The 27,874-nt window shown below is 44.3% G+C and overlaps 1 protein-coding gene across 1 annotated transcript in view; it reads right to left on the bottom strand.

Annotated features, from left to right (window-relative positions):
* Positions 1–27,874, bottom strand: part of LOC140737426 (vitellogenin-like) — a 114,684-nt gene that overhangs the window by 24,008 nt on the left and 62,802 nt on the right. Inside the window, 8 exon segments of the mRNA XM_073063913.1 lie at positions 857–986; positions 4,096–4,225; positions 4,304–4,446; positions 9,722–9,934; positions 10,928–11,011; positions 17,703–17,756; positions 19,370–19,501; positions 21,382–21,533. Of these exon segments, the coding sequence (XP_072920014.1) occupies positions 857–986; positions 4,096–4,225; positions 4,304–4,446; positions 9,722–9,934; positions 10,928–11,011; positions 17,703–17,756; positions 19,370–19,501; positions 21,382–21,533 (1,038 nt within the window).

The following is a 27,874-nucleotide window of genomic DNA, read 5'->3' as shown; positions in this document are numbered from 1 at the left end:
AGAACTTGTCAACCTCCACTTAAATATACTCAATGACCTGGCCTCCATAGCATCTGTGACAAGGAACTTCACAGATTTACTGCCGTCTGGCTAAAAAATTCCTCATCTCTGTTCTAAATGGACGTTCTGCTGTTCTGAGGCTGTGTCCTCTGATCCTAGACTCTCCCACTAAAGGAAACATCCTTTCCACATCCACTCTATCTGTGCCCTCTGGTCCTAGACTCCCCCACTACAGGAAACATCCTCTCCACATCCACTCTATCTGTGCCCTCTGGTCCTAGACTCCCCCACTAAAGGAAACATCCTCTCCACATCCACTCTATCTGTGTCCTCTGATCCTAGACTCCCCCACTACAGGAAACATCCTCTCCACATCCACTCTATCTGTGCCCTCTGGTCCTAGACTCCCCCACTAAAGGAAACATCCTCTCCACATCCACTCTATCTGTGCCCTCTGGTCCTAGACTCCCCCACTACAGGAAACATCCTCTCCACATCCACTCTATCTGTGTCCTCTGGTCCTAGACTCCCCCACTACAGGAAACATCCTCTCCACATCCACTCTATCTGTGCCCTCTGGTCCTAGACTCCCCCACTACAGGAAACATCCTCTCCACATCCACTCTATCTGTGCCCTCTGGTCCTAGACTCCCCCACTACAGGAAACATCCTTTCCACATCCACTCTATCTGTGTCCTCTGATCCTAGACTCCCCCACTACAGGAAACATCCTCTCCACATCCACTCTATCTAGGCCTTTCAATATTCAATAGGTTTCACTGAGATTCCTCTCTCTTTCTTCTAAAGTTGGGTTTGTTGTCAACTTGAAAGAAAGTACCAAGAAAATAATCATTACTTTGATTAATTGCCAGAAGGAGATGTGGAATTTTAGCAATGCTCTTGAATCCTTGTGTTCTCACGATCGGTGCAAGCTCAGGAATATGCAGAGGAACAGGCAGCTCAAAACCTTGGTAATAGATGGTAAACTGGAACAGAAATAACAGGACAATAGGAAACTTAAACACAGGAGATTCTGCAGATGATGGAAATGCAAAGCAACACACTCAGAATGCTGGAGGACCTCAGCAGATTAGAGCCCCTATGACAGGGGTTCCTAACCCTTTTTATGCCTTGGACCAATACCATTAACTGAGAGCCCCGTGGACCCCAGGCTGAGAAAACCTGATCGATGGAGGAGAATAAACAGACGATGTTTCAGGCTGAGACCCTTCATCAGTCGTGGAGAGGAAGGGGGAAAAAGCCACAATAAGCTGGGGGGAGGGGAAGGAGGACAAACTGGCAGGTGACAGGTGAGGGGAAACGGTGAGAGGGTTGGGGGGAGTTGAAGTAAGAAGCAGGGAGGCAATGGGTGGAAGAGGTAAAAGGCTGAAAAAGAAGGAATCTGACAGGAGAGGAGAGCAGGGCAGACCATGGCAAAAAGGGAAGGAGGAGGAACACCAGGGGCAGGAGATGGGCAAGAGAGGAGAAGAGAAGGGGTAAGAAGGGAGCCAGATTGGGGAATGGAAAAAGAAAGAAAGGTGAGAGGGTAGAAATTACCGGAAGTTAGAGAAATCAGTGTTTATGTCGTCAGGTTGAAAGCTACAACAACAGCCTGGAAAATGGAACATAGAACAGTACAGCACAGGAACAGACCCTTGGGCCATGATGTCAGTGACCAGTATGAAAATTAAACTAATCCCTAAATAGTTTATTAGTACGAGTTAGTTCACAATCCTGAAGAAGAGTATCCACCTGAAACCTTTGCTGTTTATTCCTCTCCATAGATGCCGCCTGACTAGCTGAGGTCCTCCAGCATCTTGTGTATGTACTGAACTAACCCTGTTTCCCTCCACACGACCCGTATCCATCCTCCCTGCACATTCATGTGCTACCCAAATGTTTCTTGATCATCACTGTCATATCTGCCTGCAACTCCACCCTGATGGCCCACCCACCCCAAACATTCTCACTTCTCCCTTCTACCATCGGGCAGAAGATTCGAAAGCCTGGAAGGACAAGCCTCCAGGCTCAAGGACAGCTGCTACCCCACTGTGATAAGTCTATTGAATGGTCCCCTAGTACGATAAAATGGACTTTTGACCTCACAATCTACCTCATTTTGACCTTGTACCTAAACGTCTACCTGCACTGCACTCTCTGTGCAATGAACACTGCATTCTGTTATTGTTTTAGCTTGAGCTCCCTCAATACACTGCTCCCTCAGAGATGAAGTGATGTGTATAGATGACATGGAAAACAAGCACTTTCACTGTGACCATAAGGAGCCAAATTAATTACTCTCAGGCTCCCACCACCAAGGTGTAAAATACCTTGGCCTCCACATCTTCTTTAACCTTCTCCCTCTCATTTGCTCTTATATTCAACATTTCTACCCTGTCTCTTATAATTTTAAGAACTTTGACCAGGTTTATAAAATTATAAGAGGCATAGGTAGAGGAAACATGCCGTCTCCTCACTGCCTCCATCAGGGAGGAGGTACAGGAACCTGAAGACACACCCTCAATAGTTCAGGAACAGCTTCTTCCCCTCCACCATCAGATGGACAATGTGAACACTCATCATCATCTTTATGTGCTGTGTCATATGATGTGGGTGATTGTGGTCTTTGACCATGATCACTCTTAGCAAATTTCTTAACAGAAGTGGTTTGCCACTGGTTTCTTCTGGGCAGTGTCTCTACAAGATGGGTGACCCCAGCCATTATCAATACTCTTCAGAGATTGTCTGCCTGTGTCAGTGGTCACGTAACCAGGACTTGTGATATACACCAGCCGCTCATACAACCACCCACCACCTGCTCGCATGGGTTCATGTGACCCTGTTTGGGGGTCTAAGCGGGTTCTACACCTTGCCCAAGGGCGACCTGTGGCTAGCAGAGGGAAGAAGCGCCTTATACCTCTTTTGGTAGAGAAGTAACTCCAACCCACCACCCTCATGAACACTATCTTAGTATTTTCCCTTTCTTTTTGCACTACATTTTTAATTTAATTTTTTATATGAACTTATTGTAATTTATATATTTTATTATTATTGTTACACCATGTGCAAGATTTTTACTGCTATGCTGTAGGGATTTCATTTTGGCAGTTCTGTAAGAGCAGTCTGTTCTGCTTTCAGCCTGCTTGGGTTTGATCTAAAGATAAGGGGCTTTGTTGTTCAGCTTAGGAATGTTGTGTCATCCAGTCAGGATGGTGGAGTTGGGAGAAGGTTTGAGAGAACACTGGGCAGAGACGTTTTGTGATGGACACTGGTGGGGTCAAGGTCTATTTGGCGAGAGCTGGGAGAAGACAGGAGGGAAGGAGGCTGAGGATGCAGAGCTTGTTACACAAGGTGTTGGTGCAGATGAATGGCTTCGAGGAGGAAGGACGAATACTCCCGTGGGGGAGCCCGATTGTTCGAGATGGATTTCAAGTGGCATTCAGAAGGTGCTGTGTGCTTTCATGCAGACTAGGGGTCCAATGTGTGAATTAAAGATTACTTCAAGACGAGCTCTGACTTACCTGTGCATTTGAACTGAGTTAACTGTAATGGGGCCTTTTTATTTTTTTCTTTTCTTTTTCCTACCAACTGTTCAATAAAGCTGAAATTTGTAAATATACTTCCTTTATAATTGTATGCAGTGTACACTCTGTTATTTATTGCCGATGGCTAATTGCATGGGGGTAGTAATTACACAGTATTCACACAGATCGGGGTTCGGGTGGTCAAGACACCCCAACTTCCCTATTTTGGTGACCCAAGTCATATCAACCCTAGACATATGGAGTTTGAGAAAAGTGGCTTTGTCACCGCTGAGTCTGGTGGCTGTTAACGAGAGGATAATGAGCTGCATCTTTAGAGATGGCCGGTTAAAAGGTTTTCATTATGTACTGCTGCAGCAAAACAACTAATTTCATAACATATGCCAGGTGCCTGATTCTGGTGCAAGTCTCCTCGCAGCCTCCAACACTCCAGAGAAACAGCCCAAGTTTGTCCAACCACCCCATGTCTCTAACGTTGAAGATTATGTGGAACCAGTGGCTCTGACTGCAACCTGGAGCCAAGTTAAATAATAATAAATGAAGAAAATGGTACCCTGGGTAGCTTCACGATTGTATCAACAGTCCATGGAGAGGTGAGGGCGATCAGCTGTGTAATCTGATGAGAGGGATTGCCTTTAAATCTGCTGGAAAATCCCAGTAGATAAACGAATCCTGACCCAATTCTGGTTAAAACAAAACATTACTTTGGTATTGTGGGTTAGGAAACAGTGGACACAACAGTGAAGTGACACATTTCTTACATTCTGCTGCCAGTTACGTAGTCCTTAGGGATTGAGGCCCATTTAGTTTGGATTTTCAAAGCTGGATGGTTTGCAAGATATCCCAGCGATGCCTGGAATGTCACCTTGTACTTCTCGCAGTTTTTACCCCATCTGCACATCACCTGGAAGATAGAAAAACTTTATTTTTGCGGTTAACATAGAACAGAGAACAAAGAATAGCACAGCCTTTCAACCCATAATTTTGTACCAAACCAATTAAACTAGTAATCAAGTGGCCAACTGCAAGATCGAGGATTTGCCACACGGACTTGCGCACTTTTATTTCAGACGTGGTCTCTACAGTATATTGCTTTGATATAAATGGCTTTGCTAGGCACCTCTGGAGACAGGTATGGTTGAGGTAATCAGGAGTAAGATCAAGGATTGACTTTATTTACATCTATCAGGAATTTGCTGTGGTGTATTGGTCAGGGTGAGACATGCAACAAAAAACTACATTCAACAATTATAAAGAATAAAGAAATATATAAAAATAAAATTAGAAGTACAGATATTGAATAAACTACAAAAGCAGCATGTATTTACAATGTAAACAATATTATAAAATGTGATTTAAAGTGTTTATACTGAGATTTCCTGGTGGTGGCTGATGGAGTAGCAGCAATCTTCTGTTGCTCCAACTCTAATTATCTTACTATTTCCAACCTGTCTTGAAACCTCCTGTTTAAGTGTAATATTTTTTCCATCATGGCTACATCAAGGAGTGGCAGAGGTACTAAAAAGGATGGTCCCCCTGCTTCTTTGGATTCTATTATGGATTTGCTGCAAAGTCAGACACGAGAAGCCTCTGAGAAGTTTCAACAATTCAGCTCTGAATTTAAACAAATAAAGGGTAAGTTGGCCTCTATTCAGAAAACTCTTAATGAACACAATAAAGGTATAAAAGTGTTTACAGTGGAGTAACAGGTAATGGATAGAGGGGCTGGGAGAAGATCAACTACCTGAGGAAGAAAGTTTTAAGATTGGGTGAAGTTTTTGAAGATTTGTCATTGAAATGGAAAATAAAGGGCTTTAACAAAACATGTTGCATTTTAGAAAACAAAAAGAAACAACATTCAACAATTATACAGAATAAAGAATTATGTAAAAATAATGTTAGAAGTACAGGTATGGAGAAGATGTGCAGAAATACATAAATACCATCATGTGCGTATTTATAATGTAAACAGTGTTATAAAAATTGTTGGAAAGTCTTTCCAGTTCAGTGACAGACTGAGGTAGTAGATAGGTGTGTGGGACTAACTAGAATGAATGCACATTAATTTGCCTATCCAAGAACCTTTTGAATGCCTTTATCATACCTGCCTCCATCACCACTCCATGTTAACAAAACCTACCTCTCACATCTCCTTTGATATTACCTCCTCTCATCTTAAATGCATGCCCTCTGATATTAGACATTTGTACAGTGGAAAGGTATCCAGCTATCTTGCTACTGAATTGAATTCTATTGCTTGTAGGGTTTGGAGGAAACAGAGTTAATCGAGGCTTCCAGAAGGAATTAGATAATCAAGAGAAGAGTTTCCAGGGCTATACTAGGCACTACTCTGCAGAGAACGCATTCATTAAAGCACTTTTAGTCCTCTTCAAATATGAAAGTTCAAAGTAAACTTAATATCAAAGTACATACATATCACCATATACAACCCTGAGATTCATTTTCTTATGAGCAAACTCAATAAATCCACAATAAAATAATAACCATAATAGAATCAATTAACTTGGGCACTCCACCAGTGTGCAAAAGACAACTGTGCAAATACAAAAATAAAGAAATAATAATACAAAATAAATAAACAATAAATATCAAGAAAATGAGATGAAGAGTCCTTGAGAGTCCGTCCATAGGTTGTAGGAACAGTTCAGTGTTGGGGCAAGTGAAGTTGAGTGAAGTTATCCCCTATGGTTCAAGAGCCTGATGGTTGAGGGGTGGATAACTGTTCCTGAACCTGGTGGTGTGAGTCCTGAGGCTCGAGTACCTTCTTCCTGATGGCAGCAGTGAGAAGAGATCGTGATCTGGGTGGTGGGGGTTCCTTTGATTTGGCCTACATCAGTGGTGTTGTCAGCAGTCTTGAATATGGCATTGGAACTGTGCGTAGCCACTCTGTCATTAATGTAAAGCAAGTAGAGCAGGGTCTAAGCACACACCCTTGTGGTACATCTGTGCTAATGGAGATTGTGAAGGAGATGTTACCAATCCTTACCGACTGGGGTCTGCAACTGAGGAAATCGAGGATCCAATTGCACAAGGAGGTATTGAGGCCAAGGTTTTGGAGCTAAATGGTGAGTTTTGAATGCCGAGCTGTAGTTGATGAAGACTATCCTGATGTGTGCAGCTTTGCTGTGCAGATGCTCCCGGGATGAGTGATGAGCCAGAGAGATGGCATTTGCTGTAGACTTGTTGCCCTGGTAGGCAAATTGGAGTGGATCCAAGTCGCTCCTCAGGCAGGAGTTAATATGTTTCATCTTCAATCTCTCAAAACACTTCACCACTGTGGATGCAAGTGTTACTGGATGATAGTCAATGAGGTAGGTTACCACGTTCTTCTCAGGCACTGGTAAAATTGAAGCCTGTTTAAAGCAGGTGGGTTCCTCAGACTGCTGAAGCGAGAGGTTAAGGATCTCAGTGAACACTCCAGCCAATTAATCATAACAATCCTTTAGTGCTTGGCCAGATACCCCATCAGGACCAGATGTTTTTTGTGAGTTCACCCTCCTGTAGGCTGCTTGCCTTGATGTTAACGGTCAAGGTTCATCTGCTGTGCCTGATGTGGAAGGCTTGAAAAACGACAGTATGCTTGACTGCTTAGCCTCGTGCATTTTTCTATCATATTCTTTGTAAGCACTCAAACCATCCTGCAAATATGCCCTAAACCTACGTACCCTTTCAAAATTAAAGTCATACTTTTCTGCAATCATTGCAGCGTTGTCAGTCGCAGCGAAAATCTCACGTAATTGCTTCATGTTCAGTTCCTGGATGACTTTACTTTCGGGCTGTTCGCTACTGCATTCGGTTTCAATTGTTATCCTTTCCTCTTCATCAGCTCTTCATCTGTCAGTTCTTGGTCATGGGATGCCAAAACCTCTAACTTCCACAAACCCAGCCTCCTTAGCCAAACTCACTATGTCCTTACTTCGTTCACCACAATTGAAATGCTTAATTATGTCTAGTTTTATGCTGAGTGTAAAAACCCTTATGAGTTCTTTAAGGCTTTTCCAATACCTTAGAGCTCATCTTGCTAACGGATGCACAAAATAAATCGACACAAAGCACAAATGCTCACAGGCACGCGTTTAAGCAATGGTGGCTAGAATGCAGTTCCGGGGGAGGAGCCTGGCTGCTTGGGGCGCGCGCTGCCTTTTTTTCGCACGCTGCCTATTTTCGTAACAGTTTCGTAACACTTTCTGTTAGCAAAAACAAGTAACTAATGTAGGGCTTTCGTAATAGCGAGGTGTCATAAAGCAAACGGGGGCCACCTGTATACATGCTATTTGTACTACTGTGATATGCAGTGTGCTGTGTGCTGTTGGCACTGCGTTTTACACCTTGGCCCCGGAAGAACATTGTTTCATTTGTCTGTATTCATGTATGGTTGAATGATAATTAAACGCGAACAGAACTTGGCAACCTAGGGGTAAAGGATTTGATGAACTAAAGCAGGATCAGTCTCCACTTGCTGGGTGCTAGAAGGTTATCAATGACCCAGTATAAGCACAATGACCCAAATTTCCTATGATTTATCCCTCCGATTCAGGTGGCATGGTAGCAAAGAGATTAGCACATTGCTTTACATTGCCATCTGTAAAATTGATTGGGATTCAATTCCTGCTGCTGCCTGTAAGGAGCTTGTACGTTCTCCCTGTGACTGTGCGGGTTTCCTCCCACATTCCAAATGCATTCGGGTTATAGTCAGTAAGTTGTGGGCATGCTCGATTGGCACCGGAAGCATGACAACACTTGCAGGCTGTCCCCACAACATCCTGACGCAACCAATGTATTTCAATGTAGATCTTGATGTGGATGGGACAAATAAAACAGTACTTTACATCTTTTGAGAGATTATTTTACATTCTTATCCTTAATCAGAAACAGCTAGAGGTCATGGATTACGGGTGAAAGATGAAAGGGAAACTTCTACCTTCAGAGGATGGTGAGAGAGTAGAACAGGATGTAGTGGAAGTGATGGACTTGGGTTCAATTTCAACATTTAAGAGATTTTTTTTTTTAGGTACCTGGGTGAGAGGAGTTTGGAGGGCTATGTTCTGGGTGCAGGTCAATGGGACCAGGTAAATGAATAGTTCAGCATGGACCAGACAGGCCTAAGGGCCTGTTTCTGAGCTCTAGTGTTGACTCTAGCTCATCCGTAAATCTGAGCCAATTGTTCCTATTATAAGACCATAAGACATAAGAGCAGAATTAGGCCATTCAGCCTATCAAGTCTGCTCTGCCATTCCATCATGGCTGATCCCGGATCCCACTCAACCCCATACACCTGCCTTCTTGCCGTATCCTTTGATGCCCTGACCAATCAGGAAATGATCAACTTCTGCTTTACATATACCCACAGACTTGGCCTCCACCACAGCCTGTGGTAGAGCATTCTGCAGACTTACTACTCTCTGGTTGAAAATATTCTTCCTTAACTCTGTTCTAAAGGCTCACCCCTCAATGTTGAACATGTGTCCACTAGTTCTGGATACAGTACCCCCATCATTGGAAACATCCTCTCCACATCCACCCTATCTGGTCCTTTCAATATTAGGTAGGTTTCAATTAGATCCCCACACATTCTTCTAAATTCCAGTGTTCCAAATTATGTGCTGCTATTATTTTGTACTCCCAGTGGCCAGTTTATTTGGAATCTCCTGTACCTAATATACACGTTTGTAGTGGCTTGTAATACGCTCCTGGTCTTCTACTGCTGTAGGTTTGACATGTGTGTTCAGAGATGCTTTTCTACACACCAATGTTGCAATGTGTAGATATTTGAGTTATTGTTGCCTTCCTGTCAGTTTGAACCAATTTGGCCATTCTCTTCTGAACTACCTCATTAACAAGGTGTTTTCACCCACAGAACTACCACTCACTGGATGTTTTTGTTTCTCACACCATTCTCTGTAAACTCTAGAGACTGTTGTGCATAAAATCCCAGGAGATCAGCAGTTTCTGAGATACTCAAACCACCCCGTCTGGTACCAACAATCAAAGTCACTTAGATCACATTTCTTTCCCATTCTTAGGTTTGGTCTGAACCATTACTGTCCATTACTAACACCTTATCGATTACCATTACAATGTCCATTACAAACACTTTGTCTGTTACCATTACTGCCCATTACTAAAAGCTTGTCTGTTACCGTTCCTGAGTACCTTACCGTTGCCTTGTGTGGTCTAGGACTGCCGGCATCCAGACACATCTTCCAGCTGCTGCCATCGTCCAGCTCCACAACACGCAGGTGGACTCTCGGCCTGCCGCTTGTGCTTTCCACTGTGCCGGTCAGCTGATAGCCCTGCAGGTTGCCATCTGATCTCACGGCTTTGGCAACGACGACGAGTACAGTGGGACCGAGCTCTCCAACCTGATCCAGCTGTATTACAAAGGAACATTGGCATCAAAAGATCAAATCATCAGGCAGCAGAACGTAAGCCAGGGGTCCTATTTGGGTGTGTGAGTGGGTGGGAGGGTTGGAAGGGTTGGTAAGTTGAGTTGGTTGTTAACACAAACGACACACTTCACTTTATGTTTCAATGTACACATGATAAGTAAATGAAACTGCATCTGAAAACTGCTGAAGGCACAGTGGTAGACATGGTTCAGTGGAGCTTATGACAAAGTTCCGCATCATAGGTGCCTTCAAAAGATTAGAGCAAATGGGATCCAAAACAGTGATCCAAACTTGATCCAAAATTGTCCCAGTTACAGGAGGCGGAGAGCAGCTGTCGAGAGATGCTGTCTAAAAGGATATGTGCAGTCTCTTGTGTGTCACAGCGATCACTACTGACCATAGTTGTTTCTCATATATGTATTAAAGTTCAATGCAAATTTATTTTCTAAGTACAAATACATCACCATATACAGCCCTGAAATTCTTTTTCTTGTGGGCATTCACATTCAAAAAAGAAATACTACAGAATCAATGAAAAACTACAAACAGACAATCAAACAACCAGCTTGAATGAGAATGTAGACATAGAGAACTCAGCAGGTCAGGCAGCATCTATGGAGGGCAATGAACAGTTGATGGGTTGGGCTGAGACCCTTTGTCAGGATGGATGATTTGAGAAGCTGGGAGGTGATAGGTGGAACCCTTCTCTCCCATCCCCCACCTTCCTTCTAACCTGGTGTCACCTATCATTTGGCAGCTTGCATTCCTCTCCGTTCCCACCCCCCACAACCCCGTCACTTTCTCACTCTGGCTTCCGGCCCCTTCCTTTCCAGTCCTCAGCCCGAAACTGTGTGAGTGTGAGAGAGAGAGAGAGAGAGGGGTTGTGTGTGTGTGTATGTGTGAGCACGTGCGTGTGCGTGCGTGTGTGTATACGTATTGCTCTCTGTTGATGAAGCTGACATCAGTAAGACAAACCTCCTCAGAAGATTGGCTGCTACTGCTTTGCTGCCTGGGTTTTGAGGTGGGAGTTCCTCCAGCCGATCGCCTCTTGCTCCCAACCTGAATCACAAGGTTAATGAGACAGATTAGTGTCTGAACAGTCACTGAAGCATGAAATCAAATCTTTGGAAGCTCTTAGTTATTTGGTTCCTCTCAAGTAAAGGAACAAACCAGTTTTAGGACTTCCATGGTGAAAGGTAGGGCTCTGTGGAATGCGGCAGAACAGACGGATCGGGGAACAGAGGGCTCCTCCACGCTGTAACTGAAATGCTCCCATGCCCAAAGCCTTTGCTGCTGCACAGCTGGGATTCCCTTTCACATGATGTTAAAATACTTTTGAACATATGCTAATATAATTTGAAATCTATGTTAATTTAATTATGAAATACCCTGTAATTAATTTGTGCAATGAACATAATTCATAATTTTGATAAGTAATAAACATATCACAACCTTTACTTTGAAATATTTTAGAACTTCAAATTACTTACATTGTCAGCGTTTCAAGTTAAAAATGGTTACAAATTGTAAAAATAAATAATTGTAACACTAAACACAGAATGGAAGTTCGAACCTCATTGTTAACAAACAATTCCTGCTCAGAACAATGCAAAAAAATTGGAAGGAACATTGCTGGGAATGCAGATCCATAATCCCTTGAAAGTGGTGCCATGGGTAAATAGGGTTGTAAAGAAAGCTTTTGACACACTGGCCTTCCTGAATCAAAGTGTTGAGTACAGGAATTTACAATTCTACCGCCAGGACTTAAGAACTTTTTAAAAGCTATTATTAATGCTTTTGGAGATAGTGATTTAGATGCATATCATATTTTTTACTGAGTTAAGTATTGTATGTAATTAGTTTTGCTACAACAAGTGTATGGGACATTGGGAAAAAAGTTGAATTTCCCCATGGGGATGAATAAAGTATCTATCTATCTATCTATCTATCTATCTATCCAGATGTCATGCTGAAGTTGCTTAAGGAATCTGCAAGACATAATTTGGAGTATTGTGCTCTAAATTACCTACAAGAACGATGTTAGTAAGATTAAAGAGTGCAGGAAACAGTTACAGGAATGCTCCCTGAACTTAAGGCCTTGAATTATAGGGAAAGGTTGATCAGGTTAGCACTTTATTCCCTGGAGCATAGAATACTAGGAGAAAATTTGATAGAGCATACAGAATTATAAGGGGTATAGATGGGGTAAATTCCACCGATGTTGGATGGGGCAAGAACTAGAAGTCATGGTCTAAGGGTGAAAAGTGAAGTGTTTAAGGGGTACATGAGAGGGAATTTCTTCACTCAGAGGGTCATAAGAGTGGGTTATGAGCTACCAGCACGTAGTGGATGAGGATTTGATTTCAACTTTTAAGAGAAGTTTAGATAGGTACATAGATGAGAAGGGAATGGAGGCTATGGTCTGGCTTTGGGTCAATGGGACTAGACAAATAAATAGTTTGGCATGGACTAGATGGGCCAAAAGGCCTGTTTCTCTGCTGTAGTGTTCTATGATTTTATGATATATTTGAAAACTGTTTTAATTAGGCCTCGAGGTGCAGGCTTGCCTGTTGCAGCAGTCCAGTAGAGGACACGCCAGTGGGAGCTGGCCTCTCCTGTCAGTGCTGCCCTCCACTGTTCAATTGATAGAAGACAGGCTGGATTGTGTGCCTGCCTACGTTCATCTGCAGACTGGCGAGAACTCCTTATTCTTGCCAATAACACTCATGCACCATCAATTTACAGGACATTTCACTCAGCGATTTGGGCTATATATATATATATTTCTTGTGTGTGATGGAGAGTCCTGGATGTGTGTGTGTCCTTACACACACACATGTACACACACACAAACATTACCTTGTCATTCTGCTGTCGCTTTACACCCCCAGCCCCGGAATATTCTCATTATTGGTCCTAAACTGAGCTGATGAGCTCGTGTGGCTTTATAATGTCTTTCCTACTGTACATGGTGGAATATTCTGTGTCTTTAGCAATGGGGATGTGTGTATGTATTTAAGGTAGATACTATTGTTTATTTTGTGAAGTGATTGTAACTACGTTGTGGGGTGCATCATATTCCAGTTCATGTGTAGGCTTAGTTAACTTTGTGGGTAATTAAAGACAGTGCATTCCAGTGTGAAAAAGGGGTCTGATGAGCCTCAGTGGGGGGGGGGGGGGGTGAGAGAGAGAAGAGAGACAGTGAGGGGGGGAGAGAGAGGGGGCAGAGAGGGGAAGAGGGGGAAGAGGGGGAAGAGGGGGAAGAGGGGGAAGAAGGGGAAGAGGGGGAAGAGAGGGGAAGAGGGGGAAGAGAGGGGAAGAGGGGGAAGAGAGGGGAAGAGAGGGGAAGAGAGGGGGAAGAGAGGAAGAAAAGTAAAAGGGGGAGGAGAGGGGCAGAGAGAGAGTGGGGAGAGAGAGTGGGGAGAGAAAGTGGGGAGAGAAAGTGGGGAGAGAAAGTGGGGAGAGAAAGTGGGGAGAGAAAGTGGGGAGGGGAGAGGGGGTAAAGAGGGAAGAGAAAGGGGGAGAGGGGTGAGGGGGACAGAGGAGGGGGTGGAGAAAGGGAGAGGGAGGGAGATGAAGGGAGATGAAGGGAGACATGCCAGGTTCACAATGTAAGAAATTACACTAACTGCAATGACAGTATACAGTGCATATTCTATGTTTAATTATGGGTCATTAGAGGGAAATGAAAGAATTAGTTCAGGTATATACTGTATAGAATAAGACCATAAGACACAGGAGCAGAATTATGCCATTTGGCCCATCGAGTCTGCTCCACCATTCCATCATGGCTGATCCCGGATCCCCATGCACCCGCCTTCTCACCATATCCTTTGATGCCCTGAGTGATCAGGACCAATCAACTTCCTCTTTAAATATACATACAGACTTGGCCTGAACTGCAGTCTGGCAGAGCATTCCTCAGAGTCACTTCCCTCTGGCTAATAAAATTCCTCCTTACCTCTGCTCTAATGGGTCACCCCTCGATTTTGAGACTGTGCCCTCTAGTTCTGGATACCCCCACCATAGGAAACATCCTCTCCATATCAACCCTAACTAGTCCATTCAACATTTGTTAGGTTTCAATGAAATCCCCCTGCATTCTTCTAAATTCCAGTGAGTACAGGCCCAAAGCTGCCAAAAGCTCCTCATATGTTAACCCCTTCAGTCCCAGAATCATCCTCGTGAACCTCCTCTGGACTCTCTCCAATGACAACACATCCTTTCTGAGATATGGGGCCCAAAACTGTTGTCAATACTCTAAGTGCGGCCTGACTAGTGTCTTATAAATCCTCAGCATGATCTCCTTGCTTTTATATTCTATTCCCTTTGAAATAAATGCCAACATTGCATTAGCCTTCTTTACCACAGACTCAACCTGTAAATTAACCTTCTGGATGTCTTGCACAAGGACTCCTAAATCCCTCTGCACCTCTGATTTTTGAACCTTCTCCCCATTTAGATAATAGTCCACACTATTATTCTTTTTACCAAAATGAATTATCATATGTTTCCCAACACTGTATTCCATCTGCCACATTTTTGTCCATTCTTCCAATTTGTCAAAGTCCTGCTGCAATCTCATTGCTTCCTCAGCACTACCTACCCCTCCTTCTATCTTCATATCACATACGAACTTTGCCACAGAGCCATCAATTCCATTATCCAAGTCACTGTCAGCGATTCCTCTATCCATGCCAGTACCTTTCCCATAACGCCATAGGATTTTATCTTGTTAAACAGCTTCATGTGTGGCACCTTATCAAACACCTTCTGAAAATCCAAGTAAGTGATATCCACTGCCTCACCTTTGTCCACCCTGTTTGTTACTTCCTTGAAGAACTCTAACAGATTTGTCAGGCAAGATTTCCCTGCACAGAAATCGTGTTGACTTTGAGTTATTTCATCATTAGTCTCCAAGAACCCCGAAACCTCATCCTTAATAATAGACTCCAACACTTTCCCAACCACTGAGGTCAGGCTACCTGGCCTATAATTTCCTTTCTTTTACCTTCCTCCCTTCTTAAAGAGTGGAGTGACATTTGCAATCTTCCAGTCCTCTGGGACCATGCCAGAATCAAGTGATTCTTGAAAGATCATGACCAATGCATCCATTACCTCTTCAGCAACCACTCTCAGGACTCTGGGATGTAGTCCATCTGGTTCAGGTGACTTATCCACTTTAAAACCTTTGACTTTGTCTCACACTTTTTCCTTTGTAATAGCAATGTCACTCACTCCTGCTCCCTGACACTCACAGACCTCTGGCACACTGTTACTGTCTTCCACAGTGAAGACTGTTGCAAAGTAACCATTAAGTTCATCTGCCATTTCTTTGTCCCCCATTACTACCTCACCAGCATCATTTCCAGTGGTCCAATATCAACTCTCACCTCCCTTTTACTCTTTATATCACTGAAAAAAACTTTTAGTATCCTGCTTTATATTATTGACTAGTTTGTCCTCAGATTTCATCTTTTCCCTTCTTCTAACTTTTTTAGTTGCTTTTTAATCGATATTTAGTTGATATTTCCTGGGGCTGAAATGGTTGCCACAAGAGGATACAGGTTTAAGGTGCTGGGGAGTAGGTACAGAGGAGATGTCAGGGGTAAGTTTTTTACTCAGAGAGTGGTGAGTGCGTGGAATGGGCTGCCAGCAACGGTGGTGGAGGTGGATACGATAGGGTCTTTTAAGAGGCTTTTAGATAAGTACATGGAGCTTAGTAAAATAGAGAGCTATAGGTAAACCTAGTAATTTCTAAGGTAGGGACATGTTCGGCACAACTTTGTGGGCTGAAGGGCCTGTATTGTGCTGTAGGTTTTCTATGTTTCTATCTAAGAATAATCAGGAATCTCTACTGGCAATGAAGTGCAGCCATACGGATAGACAACGAGATTGGTGAATATCAGCCAATAAAGCGAGGAGTCAGACAGGGTTGTGTTCCCTCACCAGACCTGTTCTCCCTGTACAGTGAAAACATCATGAGAACCAAACAAGACCTACCTGGAATAAGCATGAGGATACGATATCAACAACCTCCGCTATGCGGATGATACAGTACTGACAGCAAACAGTGAAGGAAATTTGCATAAACTAGTATCTACCATCAACACAGAGAGCAAAAGACTTGGCCTAACCTTAAACAAAAAGAAAACTGAAGTAATGGTAATATCAAAGAAACCTGATATCCCAGACTGTAGGATCGTATTGGGAAATGAAATCCTGAAACAAGTCCACAATTTCAAGTACCTTGGATCATGGGTAACATCTGATGGCAAATGCCAAACAGACATAAAAGCAAGAACAGCAACGGCAAGAACAGCATTTACAGAAATGAGAAACATCCTAATGAACAAGAAAGTAGCAATTGTCATCCGCCTTAGAACTCTCAGCTGCTACATTCTTTCTATATTGATGTATGGCTGTGAGTCATGGACCATCACAAATGCAATGGAAAAAAGAATCAATGCAGCAGACATGTGGTTCTTCAGAAGAATGCTATGCTATCATATACGGACAGGATAACCAACGAAGAAGTTGTACAGAGAACAAAAACAAAATGTACATTACTTAAAGAAATCAGAAAAGAGCAATCAAAATTCTTGTTCACATCATGTGAAGAGAGACATTAGAACATTTAGTTACAACTGGAAGGAAAAAGAAGCAGAGGCCGACAGACAGGGGTGTCAAACTCATTTTAGGTCACGGGCCGGATTGAGCAAAATGCAGCTTCATGCGGGCCGGATCAGTCGGACGCGTGCGAACGCAGCTTTCGTTGCCTCCATTTTTTCAGCCTGCTCTCATGTGTCTCAGTCTCTGCTATAACTACAAAGTGTTTCACTTTACAAATTCCGTTTCTTATGAAGAAGACTGCCGAGCAAGACTGCCGAATAAACACTAAAAACCCTGAAAACCTGGTACCTGAATAAACTCAGCATTAGCCATATCATACGCCATAGGCGCTTCGATTACTGGGGCCAGCTTTAATAGTAATTAGATATTATCTCGTGGGCCAAAGATAATTCCACCGCGGGCCGGATTTGGCCCGCGGGCCTTGAGTTTGACATATATGGAACATCACGGTTAGAAACAGGGGAGGCAACAACTACAATTCGGAGGCTCAGGGACCGTGATGGATGAAGAGACATGATCGTCCATGCCAAACAGCAAGGCACCTGAACAGAACGGTTGCTTTTTGTTGGATTTTAAAAGCTTCCCAATCATTGAACTTCCCACTCACTTTTGCTACCTTATATATGCTTTACTTGGCTTTAATGCAGTCCTTAACTTCCTTTGCCAGCCACAGTTGCCTACCCCTGCCATTTGAGAACTTGGTCTTCTGTGGAACATATCTATCTTGCGCCTTGTGAGCTACTCCCCGAAACTTCAGCTATCTTTTCTCTGCAATCATCCTTGCCAGAATCCTCCTCCAATCCACCTGGGCAAGCCCCTCTCTCATGGCCTCTGAAATTCCCTTTATTCCATTGTGATACTGATACATCTGACTTACGCTTTTCCGATCTCAAACTGCAGTATGAATTCAATCATGTTATAATCACTGCCTCCTAAACATTCCCTAACAAGATTTGGATTATTACACAACACCCAATCTAAGACAGCCTTTCCTGAACAGGGTCAAGCACAAGTTGTGTTTTGGGCCAAGACACGTGTGAGAAATCTGGCTTGGACCTGCCAAGTGGAAGAGCCTCATTCCAGATTGTATGGAAATTCCTGCTGAATGTTATTTTACCTCACTGCTTTGAACTGAACTCAACTCTATTTCCAGGAACTCTCTGTTCATCCACTGTAAAAAAAAAACATTTAAAAAAAATTTAATCACATTGTGCATTCTTTCCAAAAGATTTTATCAAGTGACACTCACGGGGTTAACAGTACGATATTGAGATAGCGCTGTCGACAGTGCTTCTCCCTGTAGATGCTGCCTGGCCTGCTGCGTTCCACCAGCATGTTGTGTGCGTTGCTTGAATTTCCAGCATCTGTAGATTTCCTCGTGTTTGTGATACTGAGATACATTAGTTCACAGGGAGACTGGAGCCTCCTTTCTAAACAATGTCTAGACTTCCCAGGCTAATCACAAGCGATTATAGATGCTGGAATCTGGATCAACACACAATCTGCTGAAGGAACTCAGTGGGCTGAACAGCATCTCTGGGAGGAAAGAAACTGCTGACCAGGATGGTCAAGAGGGTATACAGTGTGTTGGCCTTCATCAGTCATGGGATTGGTTTCAAGAGCAGTGAGGTAATGACGCATCTCCATAAAACTCTGCTTAGAACACACGTTTGTTCAGTTCTGTTCATCTCATTATAAGAAGGACGTGGAAGATTCAGAGAGGGCTTAAGGGGATTTACCAGGATGCTATCTGGATTAGCGAGCATGTCTTGTGAGGATATGATGAGTGACCTATGGCTTTTCTCTTTGGAGAGAAGGAGGATGAGAGGTGTCTTGAACAAGATGATAAGAGCCATAGACAGAGTAGATAATCAGAGACTTTTTCCCAGGGTGGAAATAGCTAATATGAGAGGGCCATAATTTTAACATGATTGGTGCAAAGTATAGCGGGGATGTCAGAGGGGTTTTTTTTGCATACAGAGTGGTGGATGTGTGGAATGCCCTGTCAGGGGTGGTGGTAGAGGCACATACATTAGGGACATTTAGGACACTCTTAGGTAGGCATGCGTTTGATAGAAAAATGGAGAATGTGTAGGAGGGAAGGGTTAGGTTGATCTTAAAATCAGTTAAATTGCCTCCACTGTGCTGTGATATTCAATGATCTAGGTTTTGGGTTGAACCCTGCATTGGGACTGAGAGTGGAGAGGTGAGATGGCTCCTGTAGAGGGAAGGTGAGTGGCGAGACAGGTTTCCAGGCTGAGTTGTGGATTGAAGAGGGATGCAAGATGACAGGTAGGGGAGGTGTGAAGAAGCTGGGAGGTGATAGGTGGAAGAGATACAAGGCTGAAAAAGAAAGAATCCGATAGGAGAGGAGAGTAGATCAAGAGAGAAAGGGAAGAAGGGGCACCAGAGGAAAGTGACGGGCAGGTGAGGAGAAGAGAAGGGGTAGGAGGGGAGGCAGAATGGGGAGTGGAAAAAGAGAGAAGGGGAAGGGTGAGGAATTACCATAAGTTAGAGAAATCCATGTTCACGCCGTTCAAATCAGACGTAGTCCTAATGAATCCTGGACCTAGATTGAGGGACTGATTGGCCTACTGCTCCTATGTCTAACGACCCAGCAGTAGTTATAATTACTGCTTATGTTGTGGCTGGGACACTGTGCATTCAGCTGGGCACCCAGTGGCTGACAGGCGATGGGGGGGGGGGGGGGGGGAAGAATGTATCCATGGCCTGTGGCATGATTCAAACTGTCTACCCCTGCACCTATCCCGGTCATCTGCTCACCTGGTGAGGGGTGTGGTGTCTGTGGAGGGACTGGCCACTCGACGAAGAATAGCTCTGAGAAGATTCCCCGCTCAGCGAGGAACGGCTGCTGAATGAGGAACCTCCAATGGTAGTCTGATTTCGCAACCTGGACTGTAAAGGAGAGAAGGTTACGGTCTGGATGATCCACTGTCAGGAAAGTACCAGCAGAAACAAAGAGGATCCCACAACCATTCAAAGAAACACTGAGATGCAACTTCTGGATTAGAAAGCATGGAATTAGAGAACTTTAGAAGCATGAGGATGCATAAGGGTGCATTAAGTTCAAGTTTAATTGTCATTCAACCATACATGAATGCCCGTGAATACAGCCAAACGACACAGCATTACTCAGGGGCCAAGGTGCAAATCACATTACCAACAGCACACAGCACAAGACACATATAGTACATATAAAACAGCAGTAAACATACATTCACCCAAAGAACACAATATAATTATAATAAAGCCTTGGATGTTGTCGGCAAGAGCTAGCCTGCAGCAGACAAATGCAATCAAGCTTGTCTGCCATCAGGTGAACCCTGGAGTACAGCACCGACTCCCGCATGGATGCTGCGTCACACCGCCTCCAGCTTCACCTCTCCTGGCAGCTAGCATTAGAGAGCGTGGAGCCGGCTGCCAGAGGGAGTGGTTGAAACAGGGACATTTACAACATTTAAGAGATTCAGGAAAATGGGACTAGCTTAGTCTTGGTTGGCATCAACCATTTGGGCTGAAGGATTTGTTTCAGGGCTGTACATATCCATGAATCCTATAAAGAAACTACTTCCAATCTTTCTGAGTCATCCCATTGCTCCAGTAAGATCTGCTGAACTGGAACCAGTTCTGAGCTGGCTCAGTCTCAGCATGCTGACTTCCAAGAATCATACAATGAAAAGTATGGCACAGAAACAGGCCCTTCAGCCCATCTAGTCCGTGCCAAACCATTTTAACTGCCTACTCCCATTGACATGTGCCGGGGCCGTTGCCCTGCGTACACTGACCATCCATGGTCTAGGAATAGGGCTAACAGCCTCTGAATCAGGTTTAATATCACCATCTTAAGTGAAGTGAAATTTGTTGTTTGTGTGGCTGTGGTACTGCGTAAAGACATAAAGTTCTATAAACTACAAAAATAAATATATAGTTCAAAAATAGGAATAATGATGTGTTTACACATTCATGGACCATTCAGAAATAATTTGGCAGAGGAGGGGAAGAAGCCATCAAATCTTCCAATACTGGTAGCTAACTGGCCCTGTAGAGTGGGTAAAATATGTCCTCTCCTCCTTCCTTCTCACATCTCACATCAACGCTTTGTTCCATTGCAATGATCTGAACAGTACACAAGACAAGCTTTTCACTGCATCTTGGTACATGTAACAATAGTAAAGCAGTTCCAATTCCTATGAAGTAAGAAGAGGTCTGTGGTCCCGGTGCAGGTTGATGGGACGAGAAGGAGCAGAATTGGGCCATTTGGCCCATCAATTCTGCGCTGCCATTTCATCGTGGCTGATCCATTTTCCCTCTCAGCCCTACTCTCCTGCTTGCTACACATTTCCCTTCAAGCCCTGATTAATCACGAATACGTCAACCTCTGCCTTAAGTACACCCAGTGCTTTGGCAGAAAGCCAGGTTAGATGGGCCAAAGGGCCTGTTTCTGTGCACTATAATTCTACATTTCTAAAGCTAGTAAAGTAATGCACTCCTCTCCTTGAGTGTATATATAATCTAATATCCTCCTGCACCTCATTGGCAACCTTGCCATTTCTTTAGCATTTGTCTACTTTACAAGGCTGAGTTGCTAGCTCAACACTTAACCCAGAATGGATGGAAAGCGTACAAGGAGCTGGCCGGATTTGAACCCAGGCCCACGTGCTCCAACGTCCAGTGCCAATGCTATTACACCACTGTCTGGCTTCTCCTTGTGTGTGTAGGATCATTAATTGATGGATTGCTTATTAGGCTGAGAAAGCAGAGGACAGACACCGTACCTGAGTGTGTGATCCTTTCAGTAACAAAGTTCTCCCATTAGTTCGTTCAAGTGGAAGGCTCTGTTTCTCCGGAAGTGGAATCACTTTTGTACCGGTTTCTGGCCCTGCCTGAACTTCCAGCACCAGCCTTTTGATCTCCGTTTCAGAATGGACTGGCAAAGGGAAAGGGTTTTGGTTTAGTGTAGGTGCAGTGTACAGAGGAGCCCTCTCCACTCACCAGGGTAAGCATGTCTCCCAAACTTCACACAGGGCACAACAGCATCATCGGCATCCAGGACAAAGCAAAGTGCTTGGCTGGCACAGCTTCCGAGTCCCTCAACGTCCCTTCCCTCCAGCACCGTCACACAGTGGCTGCTGTGCGGTTACTCACCCTGCCCACGCCAACGGCACCTCACTAACCGTGACCTTTACTACCAGCAAGGTCAAGGACAGCTTTCTCATTGCAACATAACAGAGACAGCCTTTGACATGGGGGGGGGTGGGGGGAGAGGGCATGATTTAGGCACTCCGGTTTGCATCAGGTAGAGAGATCGTAGAGCACTACAGCACAGTACTGGTCCTTCAGCCCACAATGTTGTGCTGAGCTTTTAACCTACTCTAAGATCAATCCAACCCTTCCCTCTTAACAGTCTGCAGTTTTCTATCAACTATGTGCCTACTTAAGAATCTCTTAAATTCCCCCAGTGCATCTCCCCTACCACCACCCCTGGTAGTGCGTTCCACACACCAACCGCTGTGTAAACAACTTACCTTGGTATCCTGCCTATACTTTCCTCCAATCATCTTAAAAATTATGTCCCCTCATATTGGCCATTTGTACCCTGGGAAAAAGTCTCTGGCTGTCCACTTGATCTATGTGTCTTGTCATCTTGCACAGCTCTATCAAGTCTCCTCTCATCCTCCTCTTCTCTAAAGAGAAAAGACCTAGCCCACTCAACCTGGCGTCCTCAGACAAGCCGTCTGCTGCAGGCAGTATCCTGGAGCGAATATCAGCAATAGCCTGTTGTGGTCCGATAAAGCTTGCTAATGCCACTGCTTTCTCAGGAGGCTAAAGAGATCTGGCGTGTCCCCTTTGACCCTCGATGCACCATAGAAAACCACCTCTCCGGATGCATCACAGCTCGTTATGGCAACCACTTTGCCACTGAGCTGTTGTGGACGCAGCTAAGCATGTCACGGAAACGGCTCGGGTGGAACGGTAGAGTAGCAGTTGGCTTAACACTTGACAGCGCCAGTGACCCGGGTCCAATTCCCGCTGCTGTACGTTTTCTCCGTCTCCACGTGGGTTTCCTCCAGGTGCTCCAGTTTTCTCCAAAGTCATAGGGGTTAGTAGTTTAATTGGTCACATGGTGTAATGAGTTGTTACCATGCTGTATCTCTAAACACAACAGGAACTCTGTCTACACCTCTATCTCGGTGAAGCAGCCAGCATCATCAAAGACCCCACCCACTCCACTCTTCTCCCCTCTCCCACTGGGCAGAAGATACAAAAACCTGAAAGCACGTACCACCAGGCTCCAGGACAGCTTCTACTGCGCTGTTATCAGATTACTGAACGACAAATAGGATGGACTCTTTGCAACCTTGCACCTCACTGTGCTGCACTTCCTCTGTAACTCTAACATTTGCTCTGCGTTGTCATTGTTTCCCCTTGCACGGTTCTAATGAATTGATCTGTAGCTTGGTAGATGTGACCAACAGTAAACCAATCATTTCTCCAAGTCACATATTATGCCAATTTGGAAATAATCACCACTTCTTTATCATCACTCAATCTCTGTCCTGGGACTCCCTGTCCAACAAAACTATGAGATTCCTTACCAAGCAGACTGCAAGGATTCAAGAATCTTCTTGAATCACACTACCTTCTTAAAGAGAAATCATAAACACAAGGGATTCTGCAGGTGCTGGAAATCCAGAGCAACACAAAATGCTGGAGGAACTCAGCAGGTCAGACAGCATCTATGGAGGGGAATAAACAGTCAATGTTTTGGTCCTGATGAAGGGTCTCAGCCCAAAACTTTGACTGTTTATTCATTTCAATAGATGCTGATGCTTGTTGAGTTCTACCATCATTTTGTTGTGTTGTGATATTTCAGTCTCCTCAATACCACTGCCAAGAAAATGATGACATTTTACTTAAGATCATTGTACTGTTACCTGGTCTGGTTAACACTCTGACAACGTGGGTTCCCATCAGCCTGTACAGCGGACAATGTTGGACAAAAAGGAGATTTTCAACTTTTATGTCCAGGCACACCTCAAAGCTGAAATGAGACATCTTGATACAAGAGTGATGTAACCAAGGCTTTGGTGAGGGCCGCTCAGCATTGTCCAAACACTCAGCTCCATCTGACACGATCCCAGGACAAATGTCATCCTATAGATACAAGGAGGAGCTCATCAGCAAACACGTCTCATAAAGTCGTGTTACATCACCCATCACTAACACAACATAATAAGTGTACGCTAACTCTATTTTCACCATTCCTGCCACTGGAACATAAGACCATAAAACATAGGTGCAGAATTAGGCCATTTGGCCCATTGAGTCTGCTCCACCATTCCATCATAGCTGATTTATCATCCCTCTCAACCCCATTCTCCTGCCTGCTCCCCATAACCTTTGACATCCTGACTAATCAAGACCATATCAAACTGCGTTTTAAATATACCCAGTGACATGGCCTTCACAGATATCTGCAACAATGAATTTCACAGGTTCATCACTCTATACCTAAAGAAATTTAAAGAACACCGAGGTCTCGGGACACAGATAAAGTGGGTAAGTCAGGAGATGGAAGGGCAAGAGGCAGATACTAGTGAGTATCCCTGTGGGTGTCCCCCTTAACAATAAGTACTCCTGTTTGAGTACTGTTGGGGGAGATGGCCTACCTGGGGGAAGCAACAGTGGCCGTGCCTCTGGCACAGAGTCTGGCCCTGTGGTTCAGAAGGGTAGGGAAAGGAAGAGGAAGGCAGCAGTGATAGGGGACTCTGTAGTTAGGGGGTCAGACAGGTGATTCTGTGGACGCACGAAAGAAACTCAGATGGTAGTTTGCCTCCCAGGTGCCAGGGTCTGGGATGTTTCAGATCTCGTCCATGATATCCTGAAGTGGGAAGGTGAACAGCCAGAGGTCGTGGTAGATATTGGTACCAATGACATAGGTAGGAAAAGGGAGGAGGTCCTGAAAACAGACTACAGGGAGTTAGGAAGGAAGTTGAGACAGGATTTCAAAGGTAGTAATCTCAGGATTACTGCCTGTGCCACGTGACAGTGAGTATAGGAATAGAATGAGGTGGAGAATAAATGCGTGGCTGAAGAATTGGAGCAGAGGGCAGGGATTCAGATTTCTGGATCATTGGGACCTCTTTTGGGGCAGGTGTGACCTGTAAAAAAAGGATGGGTTGCACTTGAATCCCAAGGGGACCAATATCCTGGCGGGGAGGTTTGCTAAGGTTATTGAGGAGAGTTTAAACTAGAATCATTGGCGGGTGGGAACTGGACTGAAGAGATGGAGGAAGGGGCAGTTGGCTCACAAATAGAGAAAGCTTGGAGACAGTGCAAGAGGGAGGATAGGCAGGTGATAGAGAAGGGACGCGCTCAGACCAAAGGTTTGAGATGTGTCTATTTTAACGCAAGGAGTGTTGTGAACAAAGCAGATGAGCTTAGAGCATGGATCAGTACTTGGAGCTATGATGTGGTGGCCATTACAGAAGACTTGGATGGCTCAGGGGCAGGAATGGTTACTTCGAGTGCCAGGCTTTAGATGTTTCAGAAAGGACAGGGAGGGAGGCAAAAGAGGTGGGGGCGTGGCACTGTTGATCAGAGATAGTGTCACGGCTGCAGAAAAGGAGGAAGTCATGGAGGGATTGGCTATGGAGTCTCTGTGGGTGGAAGTTAGGAACAGGAAAAGGTCGATAACTCTACTGGGTGTTTGTTATAGACCACCCAATAGTAACAGGGACATAGAAGAGCAGATAGGGAGGCAGATTCTGGAAAGGAGTAATATTAACGGGACTATTGTGGTGGGAGATTTTAATTTCCCAAATATTAATTGGCATCACCCTAGAGCGAGGAGTTTAGATGGGGTGGAGTTTGTTAGGTGTGTTCAGGAAGGTTTCTTGACACAATATGTAGATAAGCCTACAAGAGGAGAGGCTGTACTTGATCTGGTATTGGGAAATGAACCTGGTCAGGTGTGAGATCTCCCAGTGGGAGAGCATTTTGGAGATAGTGATCACAATTCTATCTCCCTTACCGTAGCATTAAAAAGGGATAGGAACAGACAAGTTAGAAAAGCGGTTAATTGGAGTAAGGGGAAATATGATGTTATCAGGCAGGAACTTGGAAGCATAAATTGGAAACAGATGTTCTCAGGAGAAACGTACAGAAGAAATGTGGCAAATGTTCAGGGGATATTTGTGTGGTGTTCTGCATAGGTACATTCCAATGAGACAGGGAAAGGATGGTAGGGTACAGGAACCATGGTGTACAAAGGCTGTTGAAAATCTAGTCAAGAAGAAAAGAAAAGCTTATGAAAGGTTCAAAAAAACTAGGTAATGATAGTGATCTAGAAGATTATAATGCTGGCAGGAAGAAGCTTAAGAAAGAAATTAGGAGAGCCAGAAGGGGCCATGAGCAGGCCTTGGCAGACAGGATTAAGGAAAACCCCAAGACATTCCACAAGTATGTGAAGAACAAGAGGATAAGACGTGAGAGAATAGGACCAATCAAGTGTAACCGTGGAAAAATGTGTATGGAACCGGAGGAGATAGCAGAGGTACTTAATGAGTACTTTGCTTCAATATTCACTATGGAAAAGGATCTTGGCAATTGTAGGAATGACTTTCAGCAGACTGAAAAGCTAGAGCATGTAAATATTAAGAAAGAGGATAGGCTGGAGCTTTTGGAAAGCATCAAGTTGGATAAGTCACCGGGACCAGACAAGATAAACCCCAGGCTACTGTGAGAGGTGAGGGAGGAGATTGCTGAGTCTCTGGAGATGATCTTTGCATCATCAATGGGGATGGGAGAGATTCTGGAGGGTTGGAGGATTGCAGATGTTGTTCCCTTATTCAAGAAAGGGAGATAGCCCAAGAAATTATAGACCAGTGAGTCTTACTTCAGTGGTTGGTAAGGTGATGGAGAAGATCCTGAGAGGCAGGATTTATGAACATTTAGAGAGGTATAATATGATTAGGAATAGTCAGCATGGCTTTGTCAAGGGCAGTTCATGCCTTACGAGCCTGATTGAATTTTTTGAGGATGTGATTTTTTGAGGATAGTTGATGAAGGAAGAGCAGTAGATGTAGTGTATATGGATTTTAGCAAGGCATTTGACAAGGTACCCCATGCAAGGCTTATTGAGAAAGTAAGAAGGCATGGAATCCAAGGGGACCTTACTTTGTGGATCCAGAACTGGCTTGCCCACAGAAGGCAAAGAGTGGTTGCAGACGGATCATATTCTGCATGGAGGTGTGCCTCAGGGATCTGTTCTGGGACCCCTTCATGATTTTTGTAAATGACCTGGATGAGGAAGTGGAGGGATGGATTAGTAAATTTGCTAATGACACAAAGGTTGGGGGTGTTGTGGATAGTGTGGAGGGCTGTCAGATGTTTGAGCAGGACATTGATAGGATGCAAAACTGGGCTGAGAAGTGGCAGATGGAGTTCAACCCAGATAAGTGTGAGGTGGTTCATTTTGGTAGATCAACTATGATGACAGAATATAGTATTAATGGTAAGACTCCTGGCAGTGTGGAGGATCAGAGGGATCTTGGGGTCCGAATCCATAGGACGCTCAAAGCTGCTACGTAGATTGACTCTGTAGTTAAGAAGGCATACGATGTATTGGCCTTCATCAACCATGGGATTGAGTTTAAGAGCCAAAAGGTAATGTTGCAGCTATATAGGATCCTGGTCAGACCCACTTGGAGTACTGTGCTCAGTTCTGGTCGCCTCACTATAGGAAGGATGTGCAAACTATAGAAAGGGTGCAGAGGAGATTACAGGATGTTGCCTGATTTGGGGAACATGCCTTATGAGAAGAGGTTGAGTGAATTTTGCCTTGTCTCCTTGGAGCGGCAGAGGATGAGAGGTGACCTGATAGAGGTATATAAGATGAAGAGAGGCATTGATTGTGTGGACAGTCAGAAGCTGTTTCCCGGGCCTGAAATGGCTAGCATGAGAGGGCATAGTTTTCACGTGCTTGGAAGTAGGTACAGAGGAGATGTCAGGGGTAAGTTTTTTTACAGAGAGAGTGGTGAGTGCGTGGAATGGGCTGCCAGTGACGGCGGTGGAGGTGGATACAACAGGGTCTTTTAAGAGGCTCCTGGATAGGTACATGGAGCTTAGAAAAATAGAGGGCTATGGGTAACCCTAGGTAATTTCTAAGGTAAGGCCTGTCCTGTGCTGTAGGTTTTCTATGTTTCTAAATTCTTTCTCAGCTCTGTTCTAAGTGGACGTCCTTCTAATCTGGGGCTGTGCTCGCTA

Source organism: Hemitrygon akajei, chromosome 12 (genome assembly GCF_048418815.1).
Source record: "Hemitrygon akajei chromosome 12, sHemAka1.3, whole genome shotgun sequence".
NCBI classification, from domain to species: domain Eukaryota; kingdom Metazoa; phylum Chordata; class Chondrichthyes; order Myliobatiformes; family Dasyatidae; genus Hemitrygon; species Hemitrygon akajei.
This window is presented reverse-complemented; position numbering and strand designations above follow the sequence as displayed.